The 27465-nt window shown below is 36.3% G+C and overlaps 4 protein-coding genes across 4 annotated transcripts in view; 2 read left to right on the forward strand and 2 right to left on the reverse strand.

Annotated features, from left to right (window-relative positions):
- Positions 1-2060: 2060 nt before the first annotated feature.
- Positions 2061-5658, reverse strand: kazald3 (Kazal-type serine peptidase inhibitor domain 3). Its single transcript, XM_079382534.1, has 4 exons — positions 4999-5658; positions 4162-4322; positions 2956-3103; positions 2061-2855 (listed from the first exon to the last, which is right to left on the reverse strand). The coding sequence occupies exons 1-4, from the start codon at positions 5495-5497 to the stop codon at positions 2770-2772; spliced, it is 894 nt and encodes a 297-aa protein (XP_079238660.1). The 5' UTR covers positions 5498-5658; the 3' UTR covers positions 2061-2769.
- A 457-nt stretch (positions 5659-6115) lies between these two features.
- On the forward strand, positions 6116-11176 carry LOC306848791 (DBH-like monooxygenase protein 2 homolog; the record flags this gene model as incomplete). The annotated part of the gene is made up of 10 exons (XM_079383559.1): positions 6116-6127; positions 6286-6432; positions 7778-7930; positions 8206-8289; positions 8367-8519; positions 9705-10061; positions 10142-10230; positions 10372-10468; positions 10605-10664; positions 11042-11176. 10 exons carry the CDS (start codon positions 6116-6118, stop codon positions 11174-11176), a joined length of 1287 nt encoding a protein of 428 aa, XP_079239685.1.
- A 2194-nt stretch (positions 11177-13370) lies between these two features.
- Positions 13371-16420, forward strand: crybb2 (crystallin, beta B2). The gene is made up of 5 exons (XM_079382331.1): positions 13371-13453; positions 13541-13659; positions 14735-14867; positions 15869-16011; positions 16104-16420. The coding sequence occupies exons 1-5, from the start codon at positions 13391-13393 to the stop codon at positions 16270-16272; spliced, it is 627 nt and encodes a 208-aa protein (XP_079238457.1). The 5' UTR covers positions 13371-13390; the 3' UTR covers positions 16273-16420.
- Positions 16421-17065: 645 nt separating this feature from the next.
- LOC306847877 (uncharacterized protein) overlaps positions 17066-27465 on the reverse strand; it is a 38929-nt gene continuing 28529 nt past the window's right edge. Inside the window, exons 7-13 of the mRNA XM_079382098.1 lie at positions 24090-24205; positions 22705-22858; positions 21853-22021; positions 21545-21684; positions 20603-20739; positions 20396-20485; positions 17066-18604 (exon numbers count right to left, since the gene is read on the reverse strand). Coding sequence (XP_079238224.1) covers positions 20404-20485; positions 20603-20739; positions 21545-21684; positions 21853-22021; positions 22705-22858; positions 24090-24205 — 798 coding nt within the window. The 3' untranslated portion in view covers positions 17066-18604; positions 20396-20403. The remainder of the gene's footprint in view (positions 18605-20395; positions 20486-20602; positions 20740-21544; positions 21685-21852; positions 22022-22704; positions 22859-24089; positions 24206-27465) is intronic.

Below are 27465 nucleotides of genomic sequence, written 5' to 3' on the forward strand. Positions count from 1 at the left end.
GTTCTCAAACAACTTAGCCTTTCAGAAAAGATAAGGCTGTCAGTCTATGCATTTTAGTAGTGGGGGCTTTTCAGTGACTCTGTCTTACATTGCTATGCCAGGAAGTGAATGTCTTGAAACGATTCATTCAGAAATGAAAATTGCATACTCTATTCCTTTTGAACAAGTAATCACTTTGCAACTATTAAAAAAATCTATATAGTATGATTATGTGTAGTATGAATCTACATTTATCATGTTTTCGTTGTCATGTGACCTACCAGCATCAGTTGTTTCACTTCACTGCCATTCAAAAATCCTCTCCCATAGCCATAGAAAATACTATGAATTCCGACATACTATACTTTTCACAAATTGTTTTTCACCTACTATAGGGCTGTCGCGATTCGTCGCGACTAGTCGATTATTAAAATCGTCGACTTCATTTTGCTCGCGTCGACTAACCGGCAAAATACCGGAAGTGGCGCATTTCACGGACGAGAATCCATAAAACACATTATTAGACTATTTTCCAAGGCTGCATGATATATTAAACCCATTTAAAAATCACAATTAAGCATAATTGTGAATTCACAAACGCTATGATTTAATTAAATAATTATATACGATGCAGTTCTAACACAGTATATGCTCTTTAATTATTAACGTGTGTAGTTAAGCACGTGCGTCTCACAGCGGCTCCGTTCACAGTAGCTCTACAGAAACTGTTATCATTTACATGTGGAGCGTCTCAAACTCATCTCTGCATGTTATTGTGAGTTTGTGTTTATTATAACCTTCATCTGGGAACGTAGCGCGCGCCATTTAATCAGATTTGTAAGGTAAATCATTTATAAATCTACACAAACACAGGAGAATACATCGCGATTTCAAAATAAAAGCTCAAACACTCACTCTGAGTTTACACGGTTAGATCTCCACATATTCATTTAATTACAGTGTTATAGCATTTCTGTCCTAAAGAAATGGCCAAATATTAAAGATTAAGAGGACGTTTGAATTAAATGGTGGTTGGTCAATCGGCGCCCATGCAGGCCTTTGTTGTAATGCTAATCTATATTGTTTATAATACATTATGTATTTTAACAGTTTTGTTCAATGAAACCATATGATTTCTTGCTTTTGATACTTTGTTTGAACTAATTATTATTGCATCATTGCTATTATGTATTTTAAATCATTTTAAAAGCTATTGTTCACTTAAATCCATTTTTATTACCACAAAAAATATATATATATAATTATAGGGACCTATGAAATCCGTTTTATTTCCAAATTCAGTTTTGTTAAATTTTATTAATCAAAAAGCCTGTCTAATTAATTGAGTTTTACAGTTTTATCTGTACCAAATTCTGTTTTCCATTATTTTCTGGATTCCATTTTAATTGTTCCATTAAATTTTAATAATAAAAAGCATCTCCAATTAATTGAACTTATATATAAAAAAGTATTTTTTCAGAAATACTGCACATTTACATTTTTCACCTAAATAAATTCTGGTAAATAATATTTCTGGTAAATGCTCCTTTAAAAAGTGTTTTTTGATGATAATTATTATTATTATTATTAGACTAGAACATGTGGATGTGTTGTCATTCTTACACTATAATACTGATCTTTGATTTCAGTGATTTGGACACTTGCTTCTTGCACTCTATGTTGCACTTCACTTTTGCTTTAAAAAAGGATTTCATAGAAATTTAGATTTCATTTGGTTTAATAAAATATTTTTAAGTAAAATTGTTGATTTTTTTGCAGGAATTTAGTCGTTTAGATTAATCGAAAAATTCGTCGTTAGATTAATCGAAATAAAATTAGTCGTTAGTGGCAGCCCTACCTACTACATATATAGCTCCCTGTGACTTTATGAATGAGTCATTGAATCATTCATTCAACAGATATATTCATAAAAAAATCACAGATTCATTCAGGAAAGCCAATGATGCTTGGAGATGCACAACAATAATTTCTCTGTGGCTTTGTTTTCAAACTATTTTCATTGACGGGGCAAAAACGGGCAATGTAACTAGTATTGTTGTACAATAATGTATAAGTTACTCAATTTTAATTCTTTATTGAGATGTTGTATAAATGTTACACTTTTTATAAATAAAATTACAGCTTCTGCGATTAACTATTTGTGAAAGGGACAGTTATAGCATTTCATTTCAGTATATTCAAAATGTTATATTTGTAGCACGTAAAAAAATAAGGTTTAGATCCAAAGTGAAAAGTGTTGTTGCACAAAAAGTATTTTAATATAAAATTCTACTAATCAAAACTGCAATTATAAATCAAAACTGCAATTATAATATGAAATTATCAAAGAAAAAAATAGATGTATTTTTATGATTGTGCAGCTCACATTCAAATTTCACAGTTCTTCATGTTTTGTTATTCAACTCGTCACTCTGAAGGAGAGCATTGGTGAAACAAAAGAGACATTCAGCTCCAGTAGCTACTCGCTGTACTGAATTTCAGAGCTTCTAGCAGCTTCCAAACTACTCCACTCTCTCATTGTGTGTTTTTCATCCATTTTTAGAGGCCTGTGCCATTGGGAATTTATTTAAGCTTCTTCCTCGAGGTCTCCATGTTCGATTATCCAGATGTAGAAAAAGCTCTGGAGGGTGATGTTTTTTTACAGGCTTACTATTTTTTTTTTTTTTTTTTTACAGTCATTGCTTGAGTGTCGTCTTGCCATGTCTCAAATTTATTGGCTAAAAGTAAAAATACATCGTTTTTCTTCTTGAGGGTGTTGGGATCTGAATTTTAGTAATAATCCCTGTCATAGTCCTGTAATTGGTCATAGCTCATCATTTCATTCAAGTTTTGTTCCAAATAGGTAGACATCTCATCTGGGTAAAAAAAAAACACAGAAAAAACAGGTTTTAGTACATAAAGCTAATGGAACAGGAAATATTACTGTAGGCCATTAGCTCAGGGTATAGCGTTTACCTGGTGGCAGGACTCCTAAAATTGCTGTGGCTGAGACGTGGCCAAGCTCATTTCGAGCAACACACCTGTATGTGCCAGAATCAATCTGACTGGCCTCTTCAATCTGCAGCCAACTGGAAAGTTCATATTTCTGAGGGCCACCTCGTGACTACAGGAAAAACGGAGAAATGGAAAGGCTGAGGTGGACCCCGACACACTTTTTCCTATCTACTAAACAACAAGATTCATATATAACTTTTGTAGGTATGACAAGCTCATTAATGGATTTAACCAGGAATGCCCTGCATGTCCCAAATCTTGAAGCCATAAACACCTGCAGTAAATCATTAGACATGAATATTCCCATAAAATCTGCTGACTTTATTCACATTTTCTGCACTTACTTTGTGGACAAATACAAGGTATCTTTAGTCAAAATAGGCAAAAATTAAAATTCACTCACTCTCAGGCTATCCAAGATGTAGATGAGTTTGTTTCTTCATCACAACAGATTTGGAAAAAATGGCATTATATCACTCAACAATGGATCCCTGCAGTGCATGGGTGCCGTCAGAATGAGTCCAAACAGCTGATAAAAACATCACAATAATGCAGAAGTAATCCACACGACTTAACATTTTATAAGTTGCATGTTTGTAATAAAAAAGATCCATCAAGACGTTTTTAATTTCAAATTATTGCTTGCAGCTAAATATAAGTCCTCTATCCATAATATTGCTTTCTCCTGTGAAAAACTCATCTTGTCTAAATTAGGAGAGAAATATGCAAAACAAATAAAATCCAACAAACAAGATCCAAAACGGTTCTAAACAAATAAGTCAGTGAATTTTGATGTGGGAGGACAACAGAGGACGAGGAAGTGTTATTATGGATTATGAACTTGTATTTTGACCAAGCAACAATTCAATGCCTTAAGGTTTTGTTTCGTACAAACATGCAACTTTTTGTTTACAACACATTAATTGATGGACTGGAGTCGTATGGATTATTTGTTTATTACTGTGATGTTTTTATCAGCTGTTTGGACACTCATTCTGACGGCACCCATTCACTGCAAACGATCCATTGATATCCTTTGACTTCCATTGAAGTGATGCTAAATTTCTCCAAATCTGTTCTGTTGAAGAAACAAACGTATCTACATCCGTGAGGCCCTAATCAAGGTTATATATCACTTTACAGAGTTTCTGTTTGGAAGTACTATACCTGAACAGATATGTGGGGATCATCACCAGGTAAAATGACCTCTTTTCCATCTTTCCTCCATTCCACCAGCGCCATGGGAAATGCAAACACTTCACAGAGAAATGCTATACTGCTGCCCGTTACATTTACCAGATTATGTGGCGGCACCTTGATGATGGGGACTTACCAGAAATAGAGAGAGAGGGAAAGAAGTCATATCAGGGATCACATTCAGAAACCACTTCCTATGTTAGCCCAACTTAAAGAGCTGTTTAAAGGTCATAAATCTCCGCTTTAAAGTCACTGGGAAAATTATAGGGGCCAGGTCCAAAATTCCCAAGTGCTGGCAGCCCAGAGAGAAAAACACTCGAGATAACACTTCAAATCACTTGTGAAAGAAAATAAGAAAGAGACAAACAAAATGAACCACCAAATAAGTAAATAATGAAATAAAAATGCTGATTAAATCTCTGATTATTAAAAACAAATAAATAAATATTTGTTTTAAGATAAATGTTTTTGTTTTGAGATATGTCCATTCCATGCATAAATAATAATAATAAATATTGGTTGGAAAAACACTTGAGATACTCCATGTAAATAAATAAATACATAAAGTTTGGGGAAAACATGTTCTATTTATTAAAGAAAGAAAATAAATTGATGTATCAATAAATACTGTTTAGGAAAATACTACTAAACCATGTCTATTCCATGTATTAATGAAAGAATGACAAAAACTTAAATTCAATATGTTAAATTAGTTTGGTATTCAATGCATTCAATAAAGAAAGTAAATAAATAAAACCCTAAATAAACATATGCTGGTTGGAAAAAGCTTGTTTGTATTGTTCATACCTGTTCTGCACGGTCCGTCGCTCACATTGAGTCCAGGTTTAGAATAAGCCGCTTCTTTATATTTGCAGATATTCATGTAAGTCTGTCCGTCTGAGCCACACAGAGGTTTCTGGGACAAACACACACACTGAGCTTCTGGCTCCTCGGCGTCCGCTCCATCCGACCGGTCCAGTTTGCACTCCAGGTTCTCTCCGCACAGTCCATAATTGACGTTTCTCTGGCCGAGATCACAGGTCTGTCCCTCCAGGTTGGCGCACTGAGAGCAGCAGCCGCAGCTGTCCTGCACCAGCCCCGCTCTGCAGCCCAGCGGGAGCGGACACAGCTCCGGCACACACTCACACTCCTGCGTCCTGTTCCCCTCGTCAAACTCATCCGTGCCTTTGTAATAGTCAAAGGTGGCCAGGTCCTCGTCCATGTAGTCATCTTTGTAATTGGGGAAACCGTCTGCAGGTCTGATGCTCAGAACCAAAACGGCAGACAGAACTATGTGCATTAACATCGTGAGAGCTTATGTCTCGTGGCCAGGCTATGCATGCAATAAATGCAACTTTTTCCCAAAAGCTGCGGCTTCATCCCCGACTGTCGTTCTGCGTGTCTCTAGCCCCTCAGCTTCTGGAACCATCTGTGGCTGAAAGAAAATAAACAGCTATCCTCCCCCACTCCCGCGAACTCACCGCTTCGTCCTATTATTGGATGCCAGAGAAAAAAAAAACATTCATGGTGATTTTTTGTGGTGTATTAGAAGTTTACAAAACAATAACAATTTTTAACGAGTTTAAAAGAGTGTATTTACAGCGGGGGAATACTAACTACCACTATCAGTCCTTACTCTGATTATTGTTATGAATTGTTATATTGTTATATTTGGGTTTAGTCTTTCACATCATCAAGACAGAGGCTGAAAATGTCAGCAAGTCACTTACAGTGGAGTTACATGCGCTATACATATAATTTTATATTTTTATATTTAATTCCTTTTTATTCTGGATTCATACTGATATGCATTTCATATGTGGTTCACTAATTATGAACTACATATTTAGTTTTCTCAGTGGCTGTAAGCTGGGATATTTAATAACAATAATAATAATAATAATACAACTAGATGTTCTAAAGTATGCAGATGCTGGTAACATTAACCCGATATTAATGTAAGATCTTGAAAGTGTTAAACTGATAGCCCAGGTTGGAAACTGCAACTACAACTGTAACTACAGCATCATAAAAACACCTGTTGCTATGCATGCATACATGCTGCATTTCTCTTTTCTGTTTTTCCATATTCAGGACCGTCATTCTGAGGGGAATTCAATGCCTGCGGTTGACCAGCAACAGAACTACAAACTCCTGTCTCTGACTGAGTCTGATGGGAAAACAGTCATGATGTTTCAGAGGTCCATTGATTCCTGTGATAAAGATGATCTACCCATCACTGTGAGCCTGTTTAACCATTTTTCTTTTAACTATTGTTTACAAAGGAAAAGTAATTCAACACCAGCATGTAACCCTCCCCATTCATTGTTTGCAATTTTATTCAGAAAACAATGACAGTGCAACTATGACATTTAGGCATGGGCCAGTATGAGATTTTGACATGTGACATATGAAACCAACTTGCTAATAATAATATCAAATGCTATAAAATTGATTATTGTTATTTTAGTGTTTATGCAGAAATAGCATGAGAAGTTTTTAATTTAAATTATATTGTATAATTAAAAAATGTAAGCAAAAACAGAAAGAAAAAACTATTTCATAGCTTTGTAATAGCTGTTTTTCATTTAGCTTTGTAAAATTATGCTCCATAAAATATACTTGCACGAAACAGAAACATCAGACAGGCTAAATGAGAATGCAGATTCACTCTCTGCCAGTGGGTGGTGCTTATGGTACAATCAGAGCCATTGAGAAACACACTGGTTTGCAGTGCAAGCAGTTTTACCTTTACTGGACGTTGTTATTCTATGTAGCCTACATATGTACATATCCATGGTCAGTTCCCCTATGAGATACATATAAATATAATAATATATAATAACATAAACCCCCACCCCCAATTAAATATGTAGCATTTTCTTCCAGTATTTTGCTCATAGTGAACAGAGCTGCTCTGCCTGCTACAGTATTCTCTCCTCTTTGCATCCATCTCTTTAAAAATGTTATTGGTTTTTGAAAGCACTATGAAACCGGTAATCAGCCTATGCCTAATGGCATTGCAAAACAAAACCAGCAATGTGAAGGAATCCACAAAATGTTAGGCCCACTGGGATCAGGGCATTTCTAAGAATTCCTCTCTCGTAACAAACTGAGGAGCTCTCAGCTGCACTTCAGAAACAATCCTTAAACTGAAAACATGGACTGTCTTTTAAAACTGAAATTCTAGATCAGAAATAGTAAAAAAAAAAAATATATATATATATATATATATATATATATATATATATATATATATATATATATATATATATATATATATACACTCTCAGAAATAAAGGTACAAATGTTATCACTGGGGCGGTACCTTTTCAAAAGGTACACTTTTGTACCTATGAGGTTCTATGTACACTTTAAGTACTAATATGTTCCTTTAAGGTACCAGAATGGACTCTTTAGGTACAAACATGTACCTTTTGAAAAGGTACCGCCCCAGTGACAGCTTTTGTACCTTTATTTCTGAGAGTGTATATATATATATATATATATATATATATCATAATTTATTTTATATATCTCATTTCATGTAAATGATCAAGTAAAAGTGATTTTATTGCATGATCAGGATCTCCCCATGAAGCTGATCTATGCGTACGGACAGACTGATGATATCACGTACCACAGTAACCAAAGAGGCACGAAGGAGTTGAACCTGTTGAAGTACATGCCTCAAGTCAACCCTCCAAACAGCAGCTTTTTTGACATAACTATGGTCAATGTAAGAACCAGTTTTTCTTCCTGACATTTCATGAGCAACATTTAAAACTTGCATTTGAATATATTTTAAAATGTAATTTATTCCTGTGAATCAAAGCTGAATTTTCAGCAGCCATTTATCCAGTCTCAATGTCACTTACTGACTTCATAGCCTACTTTTACTAGTTTACAACAATTATGTTAATTATTTATCTCAGTTATGGAAAGAAAACCTTTTCGATGTGCTAGTGAGTGTACTTTCACTTTACATGTTGCTTATATTTACAATCATTTCAGTTCACTATACCAGCCAAGCAAACCCACTATCACTGCAAGATCATAAAGTCTCCGACGTTTGGTACCAAACAGCACATTTATCGCGTGAGTTTAACACACACATTATCAATCCAATGATCTGTCAGTCATCTTCATCTCTGACTTACTTTCATTATCTCCAGATTGAGCCAGTAATCGAAAACTTTGACCTTGTGCATCATCTGCTGCTGTACCGCTGCCCTCCGACTGTGACGGAGCCGCTTGAGGCGGAGTGTTATACTGGAGTGGATGGAGAGTGTATGGAGGTCGTGGCTGTGTGGGGAGTTGGTGGAGGGGTTAGTCTCACCTTTGACAGGAGTTTAAATCATTTTCATGCCAGAAATAACCAGATTTAAAGGTGCACTAAGCAATTTTTTGAAAAACGCGTTTGACCACAGTGTCGGACCGTGTCCCAAAACACAGCCAATCAGCAGTAAGGGACATCTTGTTATGATGGAGAGAAGAGAGCACTCAATTTGAGTGCACATGACAGATATTAGCAGATCGATTATAGATATAGAAATGGAAGATAAAAAAAGAGGAAAATACCGGAGGAACAAAACATTCAAAAGAAGGGTTACGATCATATGATCAAGAGGTACGACCGGCGTAAATATCGGAGCAGATTTCCAAGGGTGGAGAGAACTCAGAGAGAAGGAAAGGCTTGAATCAGACGCTGAGGTTGCATGTTTCTTCTTGATAGGTGAGTAACGTTGATTTTGCTGTGTTGTAACTTATCTGTGTTGGCTTTTGTTTAATGCTTGTGTGTCATCTTCGCTTTTTTACGCGATTGTCATTATGCCATTGTGTAGGCCACATGTGGGGTGGAGATATCAAAATAGGGGTGAGGTCCTGTTGGGGGTATGGGAGTGTTTGTTTTGGTGCTTTCAAATATCAACATCAACGTTCTTACGTTGACAGCGAATCAGTGTTCTTGCCACTAAATACAAAGATTTTGGAGACAAAAGACTAAATATAATATAAATATAAACTGAATCCGTATAAAAACAAAAATGAATGATGACGACAAGGATCAGCTTCATTTCTGTCACTGCTGAGCTGAGAGGAGAACGATTACATGAGCTCTGTCTTCTTTCCTATTGGCTGTCACTCCCGAAAGTTGCTCTTCTTTTGCATAAAGTTGAAGGATGCTGAACTTTGTCACGTCGCTGGATACGCCCCATCCGTCGCCAACGCCCGCTGTCGCCGGAAATCGCCAGCTTTCCATTGAAATGAATGGGACCATGTCGCTTTGTCGTTGCATGTCACTTGTAGTGTGAACAGGGCTTAAGTCGTCAAGAAAATGTTAACCGCTGCGACCACATTGTTAAAATCAAGAATCGGATCAATTCAGAGTGGTTTTCTGAACTGATTCACTGAAAGAGCATGATTCATTATCAGCGTTTGGGCCTATTGAAATAGTGTTTGTGTATAAATTTCAAATTACTGATTATCTTTTTAATTAAATTATATTTTTCAAGGCTTTTGAATTTCCTGAGGTGGCAGGACTTCCAATTGGAGGAAATGTTGGAGATTTTTTCTACAGGCTTGAAGTGCATTACAACAACCCCAATAAAATTGAAGGTCAGTCAGTCGACAATGGGAAATACCACCCTTTGATTAATATTTCAGATTTTGACGTGATAAAACAATTCTTTCGTCTCTGCGCAGGTCGAGTTGATAACTCAGGTCTGCGATTCCACCACACATCTGAGCTCCGTCAGCACGATGCAGCTGTTCTGATGACAGGGCTTGCAGTGGCCCCTGGGTATGCCATCCCACCCAAAGCCAAATCCTTCCCCACGTACGGAATGTGTGACACTGCTAATATTCCAAAGGTTTGTATGTACAGTATGTTTATCTACTCACATTCTCACGATCAGATTCAGCACGATCAGTTGTGTTCTGTGGTCTACAGGTTCTGGAGACGCCAAATGGTCTTCAGGTGTTCTCTGCGATGCTGCACACACACTTGGCTGGGCGGAAGGTGCGAGTCGGACACTTCAGGTAGACGTTTTTGACCAGTGACTGACCTAAAGAAGTAGATCACTTAATATAACCTGTGTGTATTTCTTTCTTCTGTGGTTCATAAACTAAACCTACTGCAATGAATTCCAGGGTTTTTTAGTAAATTCTTATTCTCTTCAGAGGGGGAGAACAAATCGATATTCTAGTTGCGGATGAAAACTATGATTTTGAATATCAGGAAGTGACAAACTTGGGTAAAACTAAGACAGTGAAGCTGGTAAGTGCTGTTAAGTTTACAGGGATTTCAAGCATAGATATCATATATATGCATGGCACAATACAAAATGACACATTTATATACTGTAATAGTCTATATTTTAGTATATCATTAAAGAAACTTTTCGGTCTTTCAGGATGACAAATTGCTGGTGGAGTGCACCTATAATACTGAAAACCGAGACAAACTCACATGGGTTGGTACATTTACATAGAGGATCATATTGTTTTTTTTTTCTTTAATGGCATGTGTATTCAAATTTCACTGATTGTCATTATTAAAAGTGGTCAGAGCCTGGTGGGTGCAAGTATGTTTTCATATGTTCTTGATATGTGTATGAGTGCTGCCTTTTTCAAGACAAGTAAAAGCTTTAAAGAAAGCATTACTGATGTATTTTATGTTGTAGAATAATTATTATTATTTTTTTTTATATAAACGTATTTCAGGCATTGAATCAAAATTGACTTCAGAACCAAAACAGATATACATAATTCATATAGAGCTCTATTTATCTACTCGTTAAAATAGAAAAGAACGATTATGGATGTGTAAAACTCCCTTTTTTGCCCACAGGGGGGGTTTTCAACTACAGAAGAGATGTGTTTGGCCTTCCTCTTCTACTATCCTGCTATGAATCTGAGCGGCTGTACAAGCTTCCCCGATTTAAAGTCTTTACAATCTGCGATGGGAGCAACAGATTTAAAGTAATCTAAATGAAAACCCTTATTTTTAATACATTTAGCTCTTAAAATGTGCTCTAATGATGACGTGTATTTTATTTGATCATTTTGCAGTTCTTGGCTAAATATAATGTTCACGAAGACGTGGAATGACACGACTATCAATGAATACCAACAAACACTGAAGAGTATCGACCAGTACATCACAGTCGTGGACTCGCTTGTAAGTGTCCACATCTCCACAATTTCTGCTTCTGTTCTGACCACAGCTGCATTTACCTGACACACTTTTCCATTTGTGTTTCCAGAACAACGCATCTTCCTATAAAGGGACACTTCCTGATCTGAAAGTCATCCCACCTGCACCCTGCATAAGTGGCTGTGTGACCAAAAGTCTTGCTGTGCTATCGCTGCTCACATGTTCGGCAGTGCAGTGCAATGGGTTTCCTTTTGAAACGCTAATACAAAATAGCACTGATGTAACTTGTTTGAATGTCTGAATCATTAAGAGACTTTTTTTCTTAAATCTATACGTGTGTGTGTGTGTATTTATATATGCATAATAAATATACACAATATACACACATATATTATGTTAACAAAATATTTTATTTTGGATGCGATTAATCGTTTGACAGCACTAGTTTGTAGTCATAAAACCCGGAAATAATAATTACCATTTTTGAGCCATGATATTCTTGCATTTGATTTATTTATTATTTATATTTATTTTACTTATTTAATATTTTTAATATGTATTACAAATTTTCATTTGAGGTTTTTGATTTATTAGTAAAATAATATCTGTGGAAAAAACCTTCACATTTTGTTCTACGACATAAATTACATATTCATAGCAAAAGGTAAATTTTTGAAACATTTTAAATAAAAACTTTTATTATTATTATTATTATTTTAAATTAATTCAAATTATTTTATATTGCATGGTATGGTTCCAAAACAGGGGAGACTGAGGTTAATTGTGACAGAAAACATTTCTCAGGGTACATTTATTTTTGACAGCTAAGCTTTCTGTAGTGTTGTGGAATGTTACCTTATTTTTGGTATTTAAATGTCTTTTTCTCCACATATTTAGCCAAAATGTGTTAATTATTTTAATAGGAAAAACTCTCTTAAACATGTCTACTCTATGTATTGAAGAAGGAAATGATAATAAATAAATAAACAAACAGTGAAAAGAAAAGAAAAATGTAGATTTTTCTGTACATATTTAGCCATTGTACTGAATATAATGCACTGCTTGAAAAGGACCTTGATCATCTTGGCTCTGTTACAGTTGATGGCACCATAAGATCCTGAGTGGCCTATAAAAGATTTCAGGGTGGGCAACTTTGGCCCTCAAGATTCACTGTCCTGCAGAGTTTAGCTCCAGCTCTAATCAAACTCTAATTTGTTGTTGTTGTTTTGGTTAGTTTTTTTTTTTTGGTTTAGAAACATTTGTGTGTTTATCCTGTAAAACAGTTTATAATAATGCAATGTTTATGATAACAGCAAGGTGACCCTCCAAGCCAGAATGTTCCTCAAACAATACATCATTGATGAAAAACATAATCATTATTGATTATGATTACGGAACACATGCGACAATGTAAGATGCTTCTGAAATCTCATTGGATTCAGAGTAATTGTGAATAGCAAAGATGCATCAGCCTCTCTCTTTCAGTTCCACACCCAGAGTTGGTCACTCTTGTTGTAGGTCCTGGACTCTTGGCACGGGTTGTGCTGAATCATGGGATATGGAACAAAGCGTGGCTGGGCGAAAACTGACAACTAATGAAATAACTTTGTGTTGTATCAAAAGAAAAGGGAGGGTAGGATGGCCAGGATGAGGATGTTTGGCTGGTACTTCTTCAGCCCTCCCAGTGCCAGCTGGTCAGCCTATTAGGACCTGACTATGAGCGTGTTCTGGACAGCGACATGTTTTGGCAGTGTTTCCGCCCCTGAGCTTGTGGTATATATTGAGCCGCTCATGCCACCCCACAGCGACTGGCACATCCCGGAGCTGGTAAGATGCATATTATTGTTTTTTTATTATTATTATTTTCATATATTTTAGCTACTAAGTATGAAATATAACAACTCAACCTTGTCAGTCATGCACTCTTATGCTTTTACAGTATTTAAATATCTACACAACTGACACTAATAATTATTGTTTGCTTCCTATTTTATTTCTAATGTTATCTCTGAACAAAGCTCATCACACCCATCCTGGTTCACTATGGCAACTGATCACCAGAACCCTGCAACCAAGCAAAAACAACCAGTTGCCAGTAGCTTCAAGGTACAAACACGTTCCCAGAGTATGTGTGGTGTGCGTTACTCCTGCTTATCTTCCTTCATACTTTCTCTCCCGTCTTTTGTTCCATAGTTGGTCATCTACGAACAGGAAAACTTTCAAGGCCGCTGTCATGAGCTGACTGGGCCCTGTAACAACATCCAGGAAGCGGACGTGGCGAAAGTGGGCTCAATACTGGTGCTGTGTGGACCGTGAGTTTGTGTGTGAGAGAAAATAGCACTTTTGCAGAGATAATATTGCATTACATTCAATAAACAATAAGTTAATATTTTATAACTTGTGTTTCAAACATAAATTGTTTAAGTTGTACGGATATTGTTTTCCTCTGCCAAGGATAACAATTCTAAAAGCAGCGACAGCTTCAGGCTTTACTTGATGTCAAGCCACACACTAAATGGATTTGAATGTGCGAGTGGGCCGGAGTTACAGCTGAAACATTCCACCCCGGGTTTTACATTCCACTACAGAAATGCATAATGGACTGTGAAAAAACATTAATATTTTCCCGCAGATTTGGGCTAATTTTATACTGTTGCTGCTGTGGTTGTTTTTCCCACGTGTTTAAGGTTTGACATACTGCATTAACTGTATTTGCATTGATTATATTATATAATACAATTTATATTCAACCAATGATAAAACTGTAGTTGATGAGGTAGTGAGGGGATTTTGTGAGGGAGTGGCACTGGCTACTCTCTCCAGGGTTGCTAGTAAATACAAAAAAAGTATTATTATGCCATGTATAGAAGCATTTTCCATCAATTCCTAACTTTTTTAAATCTGTAATATCTTGACATGTTTATTTTAGATTATAAACTGTAAAAGTTATATTTTCAAATAGTTCAAAAATAAGGATTGCCTCCCACCAAATGATTGTGTTCACTAGTTGTCAAGTCTTAAGGTGAGATGATTTCTACTAAACAATGATTTTAAAGTTCAAATTATAATGCATAATTGTGACTGTAAAATATATCTTATGGGAGGCATCTTATGGGTATGGGAGTATATATTTTATTAGCCAATTCGATTGTTAGACAGATCTGGCAACCCTGTTTCAGACACAGTGTAACAACTCCACAACACTCACATACTCTTTTCTGGAAATCTGTCAACACAGGTAAGTGGACTGATACAAACAGTGAAATATACCAGTTCTACTGAACTGTTATATCAGTATTTTTGGTCTGATTGGACTGGATAACTATTATTTAAAGAAAATGAATAAGCAAGAAAGTATGACAAAGACCTGTCCACCTTTTGTTCCAGGTGGGTGGGATATGAGCAGCCCGGCTGTAAGGGGGAACAGTATGTGTTTGAGAAGGGTGAGTATCCTCGCTGGGACACCTGGACCAACAGCAGACGCAGTGACTGCATCGTCGCCTTCCGCCCCATCAAAGTGGTAACTAACAGCTATCTCCAGAATTATAAAATGATCTAATAGAATCAGAATCAGAATGAGCTTTATTGCCAGGTATATTTACACATATTTGTTTTCGTGACGGAAGCTTCCACAGTGCAACAGAATGACAGTGACAGGACAAAAACACAGATAATAAAAGAATAAAACAGAACAAGTAAATAGGGATTAACAATATACCACTTGACAATTGTATGTACAGGTATATTGTGTGCAAATTCGAAATGTAGACTAAGTATGTGTGTTAGATAAATAAGTGTATAAATAGTGTTGTGTGTTCCACAATTATTGTCAAGTGTTCATGAGATGGATTGCCTGAGGGAAGAAAGTGTTCCTGTGCCTGGCTATTCTGGTGCGCAGTGCTCTGTAGCGTCGACCAGACGGTAACAGTTCAAAGAGGGAGTGTGCTGGGTGTGAGGGGTCCAGAGTGATTTTGCCAGCCCTTTTGCTCACTCTGGATAAGTACAGTTCTTGGAGAGTGGGGAGGGTTGCATCAATGATTCGCTCAGCAGTCCGGACTACCCTCTGTCATTTGGTCCTGTAATTTTGGGTTTCTTTGGGATGGGGATGATGGTGAGGTGTTTGAAGCATGAAGGGACTTCGCACAGCTCCAATGATCTGTTGAAGATCTGTGTGAAGATGGAGGCCTGCTGGTCAGCACAGGATTTCAGACAGGCTGGTGTAACACAATCTGGGCCTCGTGCTTTAATATATACAGTACCAGTCAAAAGTTTGGATTCATAATTAATTATGACTATTTTACATGTATGAAAATAATAGTATGGTCATCATCAAACGTATAAAATTGAATTGTGGAAGTTATATAGTGACAAAAGAAAACTAATTAATAATTTAGCTTCTTCAATGTCCTCTGGACATTCTCTTCACCATCATATCATAAAACATTTGAGTCAAGTGTGTCCAAATGTGTATATGAATTAATTTGTCCCAAATTTAGTTCTACACTTTCTATGTCCTTGCAGGACAGCCAGGAACACAAGATCGTACTATATGAGAACCCAAGCTTCGCTGGGAAGAAGATTGAGATCGTAGATGATGATGTTCCCAGCTTCCACGCTCATGGATACCAGGAGAAAGTCTCTTCAGTTCGTGTGCAGAGTGGCACGTGAGTAAAACCTCAAAAAGCGCTGACATGAGTACATGTTCTCCTGTATAGTAATTGTTTTAGTTCATTTCTTGTTGTTATCTCGGTTCCAGCTGGGTGGGCTATCAGTACCCAGGATACAGAGGCTACCAGTACTTGTTTGAGAAAGGAGAGTTTAAGGAGTGTTCTGAGTTTGGGGCCGTGCTGCCTCAGATCCAGTCTGTGAGGCGCATCCGTGACATGCAGTATCACCCAAGAGGAGCCTTCCAACCCTCCACCTAAGTTCCCAGCACTTCTCCTCAAATCCTAAAGTAGCTGAAACCCCCCATCCTTTCCTTACTCTTCACCTCTGAATGCTTATCTTTGACTCTTTCAATTGTGTCAGTGATTCCATTTGCTACTGCTGAGAAATAAATAAGTGATTTTGCGTTATGAATGCTTCTGAGCTTTTAATTGGACATTCACTGTTGGACTTTTTAGAAATCTATAGCTGATTGAGTCTATCAGTTGATCCATAATTAATATATTACATTCAGCGCACTACATTTGAAATTGACACCTGAACCTGCTTCATATCAAGATTATTCACAGTTCAAACACATTCATATTTATAACTAGGAAATCACACGGAGATCAATAATCGTTTTTACAAGAACTAATCTAATACCCGCTGTTTTTGAAAGTTTCTTATAGGTCTCATTAAAGGCTACATTTATTTGATGAAAAATATAGTAAAAACAGTAACTTGTGAAACTATTATAATTTAAAATAACTGTTTTCAGTAATAATATATTTGAGAATATAATTTATTCCTGTGATGGTAAAGCTGAATTTTCAGCAGCCATTGCACCAATCTTCAGTGTCACGTGATTCTTATTGGATCACTGCTGAATAAAAGTTTCCAACCCTCAATGTTTCAACAGTACTTTCTGATTAAAGCTGTTGTCTGCCAAAGATGGTGTTAACGGCTGAGCTCTTCCAAGTGGCTTTATAGCCTTGCATTTAAAAAATATTAAAAAGCTCTGAAAAACACACATTTGTTCAAAAAAAGAAAGAAAGGAATTAAAATATATTTATAGTAAATTTTATTACGAATTTACAGTATTGGACACTGGCATTACAACAGTGCAATAAACATCTTTACAGTCAAATTAAAAATAAAAAGGACAAATTACCCTTAACAGACTATAACAACTGTAGGCAGACAATGAAAAAAAGCTGATAATAGAAAAAAAAAAATCGTAGGACACATTACTCACATACCGTCAGCATACCAGCATCACAACATTGACATCGCGTGTGACGACACATGCGTTACAAAATTGACTACTGGTCAGAACCGCTGTTCATTAACAGGTGAAAAGTGCATGTTAGGTGGGAGTGGCACAACGGCCCAGCGGTTTTTTTTTAAATACGATAACAATGTATATGTGAACAATGTTTACAGTACTTTGACATTTCAAATTTCCCTTAGCAAACTAGTAAACAAAAGAGAAGAACTCAAGATGTGTGTAGCCAAGAGTGAGGGACACAAATAAAACGTTTTCCCTTCTGTATTAATTCATTATCTTATTAGGGAAGAAAAACGGATTTATATGCTGATTGTGCAATTTCCTATCATAATTTTTGGCCCATTGTTTAAGCAAGTAAAATATTGGGATAAAAAGAAAAACAAAGTGACTGATTGTACATGCGCAATTTTCCCAATCATATTATTATGGATTCAAATATGATGGAATGGTGAAAGCTAGACAAACTGAGGCAGCATACAGACCTTTGTATGTCTGAATGTCTCAAATCTAAACAACATAATATGAGTTATTAGAAGTGAAGACATGTGCAAACAAATGATGAACTAAATTCATTAGTGGCTCATCCAAATTCAGATTCACACGCACATCAACACACATACAAGACTCCATTTTTGATCATTAAACATTTACCATTTTCCTTTCAAACCAACATTAATACAAATATAACATTCTGTGATTAACATTTCATCATCAACTAAATACACTCTATACAGACAGCTCAGCATTGATTTGTCGACTATTAAAAGTTTAAAAATAAAATTGTGATCGTCTATGGAAATGCATGTGCAACTATAACCGTCAACTGAACAAAAACAATGAGAATATGGCAAACAAACAAAAAAAAATAGCGTGAAAGCTGTACTAATACGAACATAAAAGGGTAAAAACAAACCGACATCATACTCCAGTTATATGAAGCACTTCAGGTTACTTGTAGGTGCATGTGGTCCCACAGTTCCACTATAAAGGATGATCTCGCGCTCACTAGAGGTTAAAGTGGCTTTATGCAAAAATAATTCTCTCTCGTATGACGAAGAGCTGAAGAGAAACTCGATAACACATACATGGACATACGCTTCACACACAGATCTCTGCTTCGCCCTTTATGTCAGTCAGAAATCTTTTAGAAAGGCACCATGCACCATACACGACTCAGGCTGGAGAGGAAGGCCAGAAAAACCAACGAAATAGAATGATGTCGTAGTCATCAGCAGCAGCAGCAGAATTCCCGTCAACTCCAGGTCAAAGGTTAAGGCTTCTGTCACAAGTTACAGCTACAGATACTGCAGTTATAAGGCATCCTGAGAGGATGGGGAAAAACACATGGGGATTGTATTAGATGAGCAGGAGCATAACACCGAAGTAAGAGACTCTGTAATAATTAACAATGCAAGTAACACTTTTCCACCAATACAAGTAGTGCAACTTTTTTACGTCTTACTGAATTTTAATATAAACAAAAAAATAATGCTTTACTAACCTGGCAATATGTCATGTAAATGACTTACACTATATTTTTAAGGGATCACTGTTTAAGCAAAAACTTGATTTTCATGCATAAATTTTGGTCCATTACCTTGGTTTATTTATTTGTGTTCTGGTGGCTTATTTAATGACATTGCTATGTTTCACAGAAAACGTAAGTCATATGAGGGGCTTTCACACTGTGTAGTTCTAGGAACTCAGTTCTAGGAAATAGCCAGCATGGTGGTTCCTAGAGAAACAGTTTCCTGTTGTACTCGCACTGGCAGTCAAGTGTTACCAAGTCCACGGTTTTCATGCAGAATTTGGCTACTTTAACACTGTTGCCGGGAGTTGTTTCCTTGTCCCCGTGGGTTGAAGCGCCCCCAATAACGTGATATTTAGCCCCTGAAATGCACATTTTACCAGAGGAACCCTGCCGAAAAACGTGTATTTTACACCCCGGGACGCTATTTTTACCAGGGAACCCCCCTCAAAATGCGATTGGGCTAGTTTTGAGTAGCAACTGGGCAGGTTTTGTAGTGAAAACCTTGGCAACCCTGCTGGCAGTAGGAACTCTGAAACAGCTTACAGTAACATCTGGTTACACTTTATTTTAAAGTGTCCTTGTTACAGTGTAATTATACATTTAAGTACTCAGTAGTAATAATTAAGTACATGTACAGTACTTACTATATGGTAAGGGTTAGGATTAGGGTTTGGCTTAGGGTTAGTTGCATGTAATTATGCATAATTTATTGCTATTATAATAGTAAGTACAAGTAACGTGTAACAAGGACACCTTAAAATAAAGTGTTCCCCGACATGTTTTTGTTGTGTGTCGTGGGTTTCTTGATAACAGAGATGGAATGTGAACGCACAATTTACACAACTGAAAAAGCATGAAAATCTGACTAATTCTCCTATGACAACTTGCAGTGTTACATATCATCGAGGCTGAGAAAAGAACACAACGCTGCAGACAGCAGGTAGCTAAATGTTTTCCATGTTCATGGAGTAACTATTTTTACATGGCTTTTTAAAAATGCCGGGTAGCTTCATATGTGTTTGGCCAATCAGCGTGCACTTACGTCACTGGCAGTTCCTCTAGGACTGTTTTAAACCCTACTCTGAAGTAGGAGTTAAATTAGTTCCTCAAATGGAGTTTCTAGAGCTAAATACGTTTAGCAGGAACTTCCACCAATAATTTTAGGAACTATGAAAAGGTTACACCAGTGTGAAAGCCCCTATTGGTTTAAAACAACATGAGGGTGGGTATGATGACATTTTTCTTTTTTGACTGAACTATCCGACATGAATGTATTGGATCTAATAATCATGCCAATAATTTAAGTGGAATAAGTTTTAGCCTACATGTAGGGAATCATTTTTATTTCTCTACTTTAAAATTAAATGTTGCTGTCAAATACTCAAAGACCTTAAAGGAATCTTTATTTGATCTATTGCTTGCAATAAGAAAAAATTGTTAAAACTTATTAAAGTTTGAATTAATATATATGCTATGGCATCAAAACTGTGTTTAAAAAAAAAACCATTGCTGTTGCAATCAACTACAGAAATTGTGACAAGCCTAGTTATAATTGCACATCCAGACACCTAAGACCATTTACCTGCTCGTTCAGGCTGTACTGTCGTTTTCATACTGACTCAAACGTTTTTTAGTCTTTAGTTCTTTCAGCCACTGAGGTGAGGACTCTTCTCTGTGAGGGGATGGAGAGAGAAAAATGAACACCAGAAATACCACAGCATAATGGTCAGTACTAACAAACAAGACCATTCTGAGACTTCCTGATGCCTATTGACCTAAAAGCACTCACACATTCTCTTTGCCGCCAGCAGGAGGCAGCACACGGGCGGCTCGAGGCAAGAACGGGGATTTGGGTGAGCGTGAGAGCTGAGAGGGTGAAGGGCCATCTGTCTGATTGTCTGACTCTCCTCTCTTCTTTAGCTGAGCCTGAAATGAATGACCAAATCTCGCGTCAAACAAGCTGCAAAATGACCAGCTTCCAAACAAACTCATACTATTTTAGCCTGTAAGACCTAAAGCAAACATTGTGAGGAAGGTGTTTCTGTTCAATCGGTAAGATTTATTTATTTATTTTTCTTAATAAACATTTTATGAACTGCAGCCATGTATATCATATTTGATATGCAAATTTCTGTCTTTAGCATGATCAAAACTTCACTGAATGTCGTCTGTTTGATAGTTCATACTGTTTTATCAAGTAAACGTAATACATTTAACCTTCAGGTCATGGTAATCACCTTTTTGCTGTGAAATAAAGTAAATATAAGAATAATTGTTATATTGTTACTAAAATTTCAAGATGAACATTTACTGGACTGAAGCAACTTTGGTTTACTTGACTATTTTGTATAGTACTTTTTTTTTTAAATCATGTTAAAAGGAGAGTATTAAAAATTATACATCAGGCTTTTTGAGGAATGTTTATTTATACATTTCTTAATAATCATTGCATTATACTGCATATTATATAATCTTACTAAGACATTATTGAAAGATATGTGACAACTGATATATACATATATAACAAGCTATCCGATTTTTATAATATCTCACTTTTCATCCATATAAATATCAGCAACTGCATCAAATTGCATATTTTTTTTAAATAAAACAGATTTTTTTTTCTTCAGATACTGTTCCATTTAAAAAAATAGACTTTTCAGACTATTATTTCATATGTCAGGCTTTGCAAGGTTATGGAAATGGAAACTGGTGGAAAAAATCCCCTTACCTTGAGAGCAGATGGGTCCATGCCAGGGAAGAGCGCCACTCTCTGAGGCTGAGACATGGAGGAAGTACGGGATTCAATTCCCTTGACCTGCTCCTCAGAATCTGACTCGTTACCCTGCTTAGAAGAGTCTGTCTTCTCCTCTACAGACAAAGAACTTCAGAGTGAGTGCAGAAGACTAGATTTTATCGACTTTGCTACGGTACAAAAGACAATTATGAGGCAAAGAGGACGCGCAAACTACTCAAACTCAACCTCGTGGGATGAGATGTGCAGGTACACGCGTCTCATTGCAAAGATGTGTGTAATACCTGTTGAGTCCTTGTAGCGCCATTCATCATCTGCTCCGGTTCCCTCGGGTACTTGTGATAAGAGGGAGCTGTGACGGGCGGCTCGAGAGGGCGGGGCTCTACGAATGCTCTTCTTGTTCAGATTGACCCTGGTACGTAGTGCACTAGAGTCTAACAGTGCTGTGGGGGTCTACAGACAAAGACAGCAACATTTCAAACAAATGCCATGCAGTTTTGTGTGTTTGCATTCAAATTAGACCCTTTATAGAGTTTGTTCTCCAAAAAAATGAAAACTGTGTCATCATTTACTCCGCTTCATGTCATTTCAAACCTATATGACTATACTTTTCTTCAATGAAACACTAAAGATATTTTAAAGAATGTTGGTAATCAAACCATTTTAGTTTCCACTGACTTTCATTGTGTTTCTTGTCCATATGATGGAAGTCAATGGGAACTGAAATGGTTTGGTTACCAACATTATTCAAAATATGTTCTTTTATGCTGCACAGAAACGACATGAGGGTGACTGACAAATGATGACAATTTGCAGAATTTGCATCAACTACCCTTTTAGTGAGGCCTGAGAGATTTCTGTCAACCCACATTAAATCCATTCCACCAAAACTCTGACGCTTAAAAAAAGTTCATAAAGACATTGTAAAAGTAATCCATCTGAATTAAGTGGTTTAATCCATGACTAAAAGTCTGAATAAAATCTATTTATTTCTGTCATGACAGAAACCTCATTAAAAATATCTTCATTTTTGTTTTGAAGATGAACGAAAGTCTTGTGTGTTTGGAATGGCATGAGGTTGAAAAGACAATTTTCATTTTTATGAAAACTATCCCTATGGTTTAAGGGTAAGTGACCTCTGGGAATGGCAGATCTGTCTGCTTTTGAGGAGACGTGGTCGAGCCATCTGGTGTGTCGATGAGAAGGGGTTGTTCGGCCGTGTGGGGTGGGGTGGGCTTTCGTGGAGATGGGGTGAGGTTGTCATCAGATGAAGGTGTAGCTGGAGTGAGGCTGAGGAGGGGAAAAGGGATATTTGAACACACTTACTACAATGTTGTCTAATGTTGTCTGTATTTGTGCAGAAAATGTAGAAAGCAAAAACATGACCGTAAAACTAAGTTGCTACGAGGTTCAAACTGAGCTTTTTTACCACACCAATGTATGGCCAGTGAACTGGAAAAAAGAAGCACCTTGATTTATGCATAAATATATTAAATGTTACATATTCATGTAACTATTAAGATTTCTGATTACTCATCATGTAACTGCATTTTGCATTACTTTATTCTAATTTATTTTTGCCAGTATTTCCCTTGCATAATTTGTCACTTGCAACATGAACGAGAAGCAGCAGCACAAAAACAGACAGTTTTTGTTCTTTATATTTGTTCCCTCATATTATGCGAGGAACATTTCTCCAATGTAAAAGTAGTTTGAAGGGTGAGTGGTGACATTTTGAAAGTCATTTTGAATCAAAACATCATAACAATCTTCCGCTAAAATGTCAGACTTCTCTCTAGCGAAATATGCCAGACTCCAAGCATTTAGATCTTCCTCCATCCAATCGACAACCAATGAACAGAACCAAGTTCCCAACCTACGTTTTTTCTTTTTCAATAATCTGTTACACTCCGATGTATGGCAAAATATGGAATAAAAGATCTGTCGCTACTTCTGTTAAATCACCACTTCAATAGCAGATGGTTTATAGCCCATTGATTTTAATCTGATTTGCACACGTCATTTAGGCCTACATGAGTGTTGGTCAGACTCCCGTTCATATAATTGAGTTTAAAGCATGTATAATTTGGCAGTTCCTAATGAAGTTACCGGCCAACTATGAGTACTGAGCAGCTACATCGCCCCTTTGTAACATCCCCGATAATAGACATCACATATCCACCCATCAAAAGATCATTTCAGGGCACAGATACAACCCATCCAACCCAATGATTCACATACTGTATATCAGCTCTCGTTTCATCTGAATCCCTTTAGTCACTGCTGTAACCAAACCTCTCTGACAAGCCCGATCTGCTCTGTAATGAAGATGTATCTGCCTGTGTGTCTGTCCATGAGGTCATTATAGCATTATAGCTCTGTTACAGATGAGCCACTCAATAGATGCAATTGATCCTGGTGTTGAGTTACAAACAGTGACTGAGGACAGTTTTGAAGTGATTTGTTAGTTTGAGGACAATTGATTTATGATTTTCTATGGTTTTGGGGGCCATGTGTTCACCTGTCATCTGTGCGAAGTCCTGTCTCCCATGTGCTGTACTGACTGTCGGTCTCCTGCACCAGATTGTCTGTGTCTTTATTCTCCTCCGGTCCACTACCACACCGCTTTACCAGATCCTGCAGAGAAAAGAAAGAAAGCTACCAAATTAATATCATTTCACACAGGGATGTCTTTTTTTTTTGAGGGAGTAACAGTGGCTGATGAGTTCACGAAACAGGAAATTACCAAAAAAAAAAAAAAAAACTTAGTGGCAATTTAATTTAATTTGATTCAACTGTTTGTGTTTAGTGTCCATGGAGATAAAATAACACACCACCATTCAAAGATTTGGGGTCAGTTTAAGATTATGTTCACCAAGATAAATACTGTAATAAATACTATAAAACAGTAATATTATAAAGTAACATTTTCAATGCTTTGTAATAACGGTTTTCTATTTTAATGCATTTTATTATAATTTATTCCTGTGATGATAAAGCTGAATTTTCAGCATCATGATTCCAGTCTTCAGGGTCACATGATACTTCAGAAATTATCACAATATGTTGCTCAAGAAACACTGTTTTTATTATAATCAATGTTGATTACCTTGTGCTGTCTAACATTTTTTGTGGAAATCTTGATATATTATTTTCAGATTATTTGATGAACAGAAACTTAAAGAAGAGCATTTATTTGAAATAAATAAATAAAGCTAAAACTAGCTAATATTTCTGCATTCTATCTATTTGTTTTCTTTTTATTTATTATACAATTAACAAAAGCAAAGCTAACACTCTAACACTAGCTTGCTCTATTCTTTTTCTATTCTATGTTCTCTTTTTATTTATTATATAATTGAAAAAAAAAACCTTGCTATGTGTACTACATTAAGCTAACTGAGACTTGTTATAGCACTTGCATATCATTGCTCTTTTGTTCATTTTGATTGCTTCCATTGTCCTCATTTGTAAGTCGCCTTGGATAAAAGCATCTGCTAAATGACTGAATGTGAATGTAAATATATATATATATATATATATATATATATATATATATATATATATATATATATATATATATACATACACACACACACACACACACGCACGCAATTTTTTTAAATGTTGAATGGTAGTATATAAAACAAACTGTTTAATATTTAGTCATTTTGTTTAATAAAACAAACCAAAAAAAATATTGGAAGTGAACTTGACATGGGTTTTTCTGAATGAGCATGATGCTTCTACCTGTGGAAAGGCATGAATGAAGATGGGGAGGGAGTTAATCACCCTGCAGCACTCTAAACAACCACCAGGTGAAGCTAAATCTCCTTTTAAGGTGTGACATCACAGCACCAGAGCTGGACATTAGCCAATCACTGAGAGAAAAGATGCAATCCACCCAGCGGCGCATAAAACTATCTTGTGTGTATCACAGAACAGAACAGCAGGACTATTAACCCTGATCACATTTCAACTACAAACCCAGTCCACACCAGTTCATCATCCTTGGGATGGCGGATGAAATTTAGCTCTGTAGCTAATTCTGGGACAGTTTTTGACTGTCTATTGTCCCTGTCAAATAACAAATTAAAATAAATAAAAATAACATTAAACTGGCGTCCTGGTGTCATAACTGGGCAGCTGCTGATATTTTCAGCCAGTAATGTAATATAATATAATATATAGGCAACTATTTGCAAATAAACCAGAAGCAGAGTCACAAGAACTGTTAGTGTGACAAGAGTGAAAATGAATGACGAGGAAAACAGGAACATACTGGTGAGACTCCCATGAAAGTGCTGCAATGACCGCATAGAAATCTACTGGTTGAACTGGTGAGCACATCCATTCAACCGTGCCTCTTTTAATGAGGAGACCACAGAGGGTACAGTGTATCTAACACACACACTCAGCTGATCACAAACAGAACTGAGTGTGAGCACTGCGTATGTTACTGTCAGAGGTTTGTGCCAATCAGAACTGAACTGAAAACCCTTTGAGAAGTTCAAATCAATTCCTGAATACCAGTAATATGAATATATGAACATTTGTATAATTCAAATAAAATGTTATAATGTAGTTTAATAATCAATTTAACCAAGAATGACCTTAATATTAGTGCATATACCTGTTATTTTAATATCATTTATATACTGTTATAATATTTTGAACTATTTCTTTATTTTTATATTTTCAGTTTTAATTTTAGTTCTAGTTCTAGTCATTTTATTGTTTTTATGTGCATACTTTTATGTATATTATTAACATTAATCTTTATTTTATTTCAGCTTTATTTTTAGTAATTTTAGTACTTCAACTTGTATTTTACATTATCAAAATGTATTTTAATTTCAGTTTATTGCAAAGACAACTTTTCTAATTTTCTAAGTTTAAGTTTTTTTTTATCTACTGTTAAGCTTAAGCTTTATTTCAATGAAAAACCCTAGTATGTAACCTTACTTGTTAGTAAACGTTATTTATAAAAGCATAAGATTATATTACCAATCAATGGGTAAATTGATAATGCTACCTAACAATTAGCATTTAATATTTGCATACAGCCATACATCATATATATTCATATCAACCATGATGGTAGAACACCCAGAATGCTCTAATTTACTTTCAAAATGTAGCCAAACAAGAAGCAACAGGTTTACACCATGGACACCTTTAACAGAACAAGTGATCTGTTCTTCTTTGATTTGTTGTGGTGGACTAATGAATTTGCTCTAATGAGTGACTTTCTTTGACTCATCGTGAATTCCTCTTCCTGCCATTCGAATTCAGCATCCTGCGGGGCGTGGCTAAGTTACTTTAAATTCACATTTGTTTATGACTAGAAAATGGAACTAGCTAAAAACTGAGACAATTCTTAAACACAGTCACCAGAGCAAAATATAGAGTTTAAGAAGACGGGTATTGACCTGAGCATTAAGTCATTAGTATCAATGAGAGAGACTCTGTGTGTGTGTGTGTGTGTGTGTGTGTGTGTGTGTGTGAGAGAGAGAGTGAGTGACTGAATGAGAGGGAGAGTGTGTGTTGAGGCTGTTTGCATTAGAGAAAACAGCACAGGATGTCATTCATCAGCTCTGCCTTTCCTGTCAGGAAGAGTAACAGGCAACAGAGAGCAGTGAGAATCAGACCGGACAACATCAGAGCAGCGCTGACAAACCCCACCTGACAAACAGCTCATCTCTCTCTCTCTCTCTCTCTCTCTCTCACACACACAGCTTTCTATATCAGGACATAACATCAGTTTTTTTTTTTTTTTTTTTATAATGCTAATTATAAATATTCAAAACTCAAACCCTAGCCTATATAAAATTTAATTAAGTGTTTTATTTAATAAATAAAAGACGTTAATTCCCTTTTATCAATTCTGTGTACAT

The sequence above is a fragment of the Barbus barbus genome (assembly GCF_936440315.1).
Source record: "Barbus barbus genome assembly, chromosome: 28".
NCBI classification, from domain to species: Eukaryota; Metazoa; Chordata; class Actinopteri; order Cypriniformes; family Cyprinidae; genus Barbus; species Barbus barbus.